This window comes from Hemibagrus wyckioides, linkage group LG03, assembly GCF_019097595.1.
Source record: "Hemibagrus wyckioides isolate EC202008001 linkage group LG03, SWU_Hwy_1.0, whole genome shotgun sequence".
Classification (NCBI taxonomy): Eukaryota; Metazoa; Chordata; class Actinopteri; order Siluriformes; family Bagridae; genus Hemibagrus; species Hemibagrus wyckioides.
The window spans coordinates 29,668,981-29,675,327 of record NC_080712.1 but is presented as its reverse complement, the minus strand read 5'-3'; the positions used below and the strand labels follow the sequence as shown (position 1 = coordinate 29,675,327).

General features: G+C 36.1%; 1 protein-coding gene across 2 annotated transcripts in view; it reads right to left on the bottom strand.

Moving 5' to 3' along the window:
- Positions 1–613: 613 nt before the first annotated feature.
- Positions 614–6,347, bottom strand: part of macrod2 (mono-ADP ribosylhydrolase 2) — a 570,945-nt gene continuing 565,211 nt past the window's right edge. For both annotated transcript variants that reach the window (XM_058379542.1, XM_058379550.1), the window contains one exon: positions 614–2,344. In XM_058379542.1, the coding sequence (XP_058235525.1) occupies positions 2,307–2,344 (38 nt within the window). In that variant the 3' untranslated portion in view covers positions 614–2,306. The remainder of the gene's footprint in view (positions 2,345–6,347) is intronic.

The following is a 6,347-nucleotide window of genomic DNA, read 5'->3' as shown; positions in this document are numbered from 1 at the left end:
AGACTATATAGACAAATTTGGTTAGTTTTCCCATCTTGCACTGTACAGTATATACTTAGATTTTTTAATATACTGCCTATCGCTTACCGTAGTCAAAATAGAATTATTACTGTAGGTTTGTGAGTATTGCTGCGTTAAAAAATATTTATCAGTGACCCACAAAGCTGAAAACAATTAGTGCAGCACGTTATCACAGTCTGTTTTTGTATACAAGATGCAAATGACCGGAACATCCAATTAATCTCTCTGATTCACATTTGTTTATCCACAGTAAGTAGTTTTCACTTAAAAAAAATGACTAAATTCAGTACACTAGCTATAACCTCTGACTTTGTTTTGCACTTGGCTTTGACTTGGAAATGTCACAAAAATTCGCACACTAAAAAATCATTATGGTTACATGACAGCTGCTAACAAGGCTTCCTGACTCTCAAGGATTTTTTTTCTGTGTTGTTTTTTGTCCTTGCCATTGTTGCTCTCGGCTTGCTCATTAGAATGATTTTTTTTTTAAACACGGATGAGGTAAATGCACTACAATAAAGATGAACCGAAAAAGATTTCTACTGCAAAGTTAGGAGAGTAAACCTCTAGATAAAAATACCACTCAGTCATGGAAAGAACCTTTTTCAACTTTATTTCATATTTGTAAAGCAAAGCAAACACCGATTTATGAAGGCATAAAGTCATCTGATAGAATTATGGCACCACTTCAAGTAATTGATCAAACCTTCCAACAAAACAAATGAAATATAGATTTTTTTTTTTTTTGACTTATCACCTTGAACCCAAGGGGAATAAAAAGAGAGGAAACTCCTTTTTTTTTTTATTATTATATCACTCATATATATTCATAATCATTCCAAGCTTCAAATTTGCATGTTGCACTGCCATCATATTGTGACCATGTAGTATCTGTCCTGTCAGATAAGGCTGATTTCTTTTTCTTTTTTGGAACACACAGTAAAAATATTGAGAGAGTGCACTCTGTTTCAAATGAGAAAAAAAAAAAAGAAAAGAAAAAAGCCACAAAGTTTGCATGCATTAGGGGTAAAAACTGAGACACATTCATCTGTTAACAAACTCCACAAAAAAAACCCCCAAAAACAACAACAAATCATCATTGTGAGGCATCAGTGAGCAAGATCAGAAGTAAGTGTAAGAAACATGGATGTAAAAAGAGATGTACGAGAGAGGCTTTTATAGTGTGGCATGTTTTTGCAGGAAAAAATGTACAAACCTCTCGGAGAGTTGACGTGTAGTGATGCATTACTGTACGGACCCACATGTTAACATCATTTTAAAGAAGAAAAATAATCCTAAAACAGATATGGTGTAAAATAATCCCAAAACAGATATGGTGTAGTTATTTTATTTAGTTTAATCTACCCTGGTTTGACTGTTCACTCAGACCAGTAAAAAAACAAACAAACAAAGAAAAAATTTCTATGAAAGCTCCTTTCAACATTCAAATGAAACTATCCACATATAGAATATATATATATATATAATTTGGAAATCCATTTTATTTTGCATACATAATTAATATATTTAACCACATATTTAATTAATTTAATATATCGATTTAATATATTTATAGTTCATATATCACCTTTATTTAATTTCAATTAATTGCATGTGGAATCCAAGCACTTGAATGCATCTGCCCCCCCCCTCCCCTCCCCCCGTTTCATTAAGCACTTACTGCATTAATGCCAAGTGTTTCATTTTATCATTGGCTTGCATATTCATACATATGGCCATATGCAGACATGGACATTCATACTGGCACGTCACTTTTAGCATTAAGTATTAAAGGAAAAAAAAGAAAGTCAGACATGTTTGTAATTGATGTAAAGGTGCTGTGTTAAAGCAGACCTTGTGCAAAGCATCAATCAGTGAGAATATATTATTTTTTATAAGCGTAATTAAGAACCCATCTAACCCAAAGAACTAACTTTTTTTATTTTTTTTTGGTACCTGTTCAGATCCAGCACCAGGAAAACCTGGAGAATGGAAATGATCAAGCAGCAAATTCAGTGAGGTAAAGTATCACCCCGTAACCCTCAAGATTCTTCGATATGTTCGTGTTTGCCTCTCTAATTTCATACGTTTCATTAAATTCCAAACCAAATAAGGAAAGGAAAGGAAAGGAAAGGAAAGGAAAGGAAGGGAAAGGAAGAAGGAAGATGGTGGTGGACAGATCCTCTCCCTGGTTTTTTTTTTTCTTCAGGAGACTCCACCATGTGGTGTCATGTTCACCTTCGCACAGTTTGCCGGTGCGTGTAACTACGAGGCTGATTGTCTTCTCACTCCTTACTCGGCTCACCCTTATCACTGGAGCCATCTGAAGTAACACAATGCCGTGGAAATAAAAAAAAAAGAAAAAGGTCAGTAGAAGGAATGATTGAATTTGCACAACAACAAATAGAAAAACTTCACAGAAGACTAGCAACAATACTGTTTTCAACATAGTCTCACAAACTGTACAAATCTGCTCGATCCAACTGCATGAAAAGTTCAGCTTTGCCCCTTAGTCCTTGTTCAATATTCATTTATTAAAAAGAAGAAAAAAAGAGCAATTGAGGAATCTGTAAGCCATTGAGGTTAGGATTATCATATTAGCAATTTTAGTTTTTTTCTGGTTGTTTCTTGCAATGGGTATACAACCCATAAAAACACATTCTTTCAAGTGGAAGACTACACTAAAAGAACTATCAACTGGATTAAGTGTTAACTGTAATGAAACTGTCTTTATTAAAAAGAGTTGTCATTTTTAGCTGAATGTACACTATATTGCCAAAGGTTTTGGGACACCCCTTAAAATCATTGAATTCAGGGGTTGGGCTTGGCCCCTTAAGCGTGGAGGAACTTGACTGGCCTGCACTGACCTCAACTCGATAGAACACCTTTGGGATGAATTAGAGTGGAGACTGTGATCCAGGCAAAAACTAAGATGTCTGTCTTTACATGCACATGAATGTAATATGGAGTTGCCCCGCCCTTTGCAGCTATAACAGCTTCCACTCTTCTGGGAAGGCTTTCCACAAGGATTAGGAGTGTGTTTATGGGAATTTTTGACCATTCCTCTAGAAGTGCATTTGTGAGGTCAGGCACTGATGTTGGACGAGAAGGCCTAGCTCTAATTCATCCCAAAGGTGTTCTATTGGGTTGAGGATCAGGACTCTGTACAGGCCAGTTAAGTTCCTCCACACCAAACTCACTCATCCATGTCTTTATAGACCTTGCTTTGTGCACTGGTGCACAGTCATGGTGGAACAGGAAGGGGTCATCCCTAAACTGTTCCCACAAAGTTGGAAACATGAAATTGCTTAAAATGGCTTGGTATGAAGCTGAAGCATTAAGAGTTCCTTTCACGGGAACTAAGGGGCCAACCCCTGAATTCAATGATTTGGAGGGGTGTCCCAAAACATTTGGCAATATAGTGTAGCTTGGATGCTGAACTTGATGAACTCCTGAAGTACTGCATATTTTCATCGTTAGCATCTTAGTATTAGCTATTAGGGATATAAAAACTCAGGTTTCCACATGATACAATATCTATTCTTAAGGAAATGGTGTGACATTTGACAATGACAGAGATGATGTGCTTTAAGTATGGTTTACCATCAAATCTCGGTGCTAGCCCGTTACATTATATACACGTTTAAAGATATGACAGTTTTTACCGGTCATCTGGCCTTTTTTCTTTAGACCTCTTTTTTTCTTATTTTGTTTCAGTTAAAGGATGGAGACAGTTTGGCTGTATTGTGACTGAGATCATCATGATCTTTTCCCATAATATTGTACAAGGTAGGCAGGCTGTATTTTTCCATCACACATTTATATAATACTCATTACTGACACACAGGCACACTGAAAAGCCAGCCAAGACAGTTTTCCCAAGACAGTTTTCATGTCAAAGTGAAGCTGACCCTGCCATCAGCAGCTGGGTGATGAAAGGCCGTTAAATCAGAGGACATTAACGCTCATATTATTACATTTTATTAAAGCAGGCACAAGTTGTGTACTGCATCTGCATGTGGCACTGCTGTGATCTGCTGATCAGTGGAGCTTTTTTAATGAGATGGAGGACAGGGGGACAGTTATTCTAAAGTCTTAGACATGCAGGTATAGCTGTTGACAATTTGCATAAGAAAGATTTTGTTAACACTAGAAACTGGTGCCATGCACTTTGAGTTTTGCCGTCAGGATATTTTGGGTTATGATGTAGGGATATCACGTCTTTTGAGCCTTAGATATGAAAGGATTATACATATACATGGGACATCACCAGAACATTTTTTTAAGGTTGAGTTTTATGAAGGAAGAACTTCACAGGAGAATGCTCTGGCAGGAAGTGACGGGATGTGTTTTTATATGAAGTATTTATACGGTAGTGTGTTCGAAGGTGTGATTAGTTTGAAGATTTTGATTAAATGTCTTTGCTTCTCTCTTCTTGGTTATTATTAATTTCTGTACATACATAACATACCTTACGGCTATGTAATACTACTTCACTAGCAGTTTCCTGTTGAAAAATGCCAGCGATGGATTTTTCAGCAGCACACACAGCTGAGCACATTATTTAACAGTTTATAGATATTGACATTTATGACTCTATAATATGTACAAATTTATGATAAATATAACAAAGAAATTCTGGACCAGTATGGTGGCTGTATTGATACATCACAGTAGCTAGTAGCAACAGCTAACAAAAATATATTTTTGAGTGTACATTAAGCCATATAGGGTAGTGTTTTTTCTTAGCCGTTTACCAACATCTGAGGATCATGACGACATTTTCATTTCCTTTTCATTCATTAAAAGATCTGTGATTAGCTATTTAATGCTTGCTTCTCTTAAACCTAAACACTTGAAAGGTGAGTATATGACATGTTCATTGCTTGATGATATTAAATTGTGAATACTTTTCAATGTTTCAGCTCTATTTGTGTCTGTTCATTTTCAGTAACTTCATATCAGAGCACTGTTTATGGAATAGCATACAAGTTTTTCTGAGGAGTCGTTTATCGTGTTTGGAAAAAATCTCCAGAGTCAAAGTCAGCGGGACAGCTGCGACGACGTTTTTATACTCAGGAAAGTCTTCAGGGTGGAGAGCTATTGTTCTGCAAAAACTGGAAGCCGGTGAGGGAACGAGGCAAGTGTAAACAGAAACGTTGTCAGAAAGCGTTCCACAACATTAAAACTAACTGTATATTGCAATAATGAGTTCTGTCTTTTTGTAATCACAAATAAAACATGCTTGTTGGCAAACACTGGTATAAAAGAGTTAAAAGAGTTCCACGTTATAAATATTCAGTGCTATCTGGCCTACAAAAGCAAACCACACTAATTACAACAAAACACTGTAACAAAAACACAAAGCCCTATCCTCCACTTTACCAAGTATGTAACGTATACATTCACATTAAAAACTAAAAGAGATGCATATTATTAAAAATGTTTTGTAAATTTCCCTTTGGGATGAATAAAGTATCTATCTATCTATCTATCTATCTATCTATCTATCTATCTATCTATCTATCTATCTATCTATCTATCTATCTATCTATCTATCTATCTATCTATCTATCTATCTATCTATCTATCTATCTAGGAGCGACGTGGCCTGAGATGAGAGTATCCTGAGTATACACGTTACTCTTCTGCATACGTGTGTGAAACTACTGATCTTGGGCAAGAAATAACTGTTGATTATCATTACTGTGTCTATTATCTGTATAGAGTAAAATTATGGTGTAACTACTTTAGATTTCACTTTATAGCATTATATCTGCTTAATTTCAGGCTCCTCTGTCACACTATGTTTCTGTAACTCTTTGGCTTATTTGGTATATTCAAACTAGGAAGTAAAAAGTTCTAGTCCTGTATGACCAGCCCTACTCTACCCCTGTGAAAAAAATTACAGGCTTTCATAAAAAACTCATTTACTGAATTGAATTAGATGCAATAGAATTGGGAATGTGCTAAATTGGCCCTGAGGGACTAGAATTGCTCAGCTCTGTCCTAATCTAATCACCGGTGCTCCCATCCATTGGGCAGAGTTTCAGAATGAAAGGCGCACAGTTAGAATTTAATATTTTCTGGAAGTCAAATGTTTAAGCACAGTCTGAGTCCCAGATTATAAATATTCAGTGCTATCTGGCCTACACAAGCAAACCACAGTAATTACAACAAAACACTGTAACTGAAAGCAATGGCTCCAAAGCTCAGTCCCGCCAAAGCACCATTTTTTCTCGTGTTCTAAGTTTGAACCTGTTTTAAGTAAGCTGATAAATTACAAAACACACGATCATTTATTCACTTAGGGCTGTTTTCAGAGT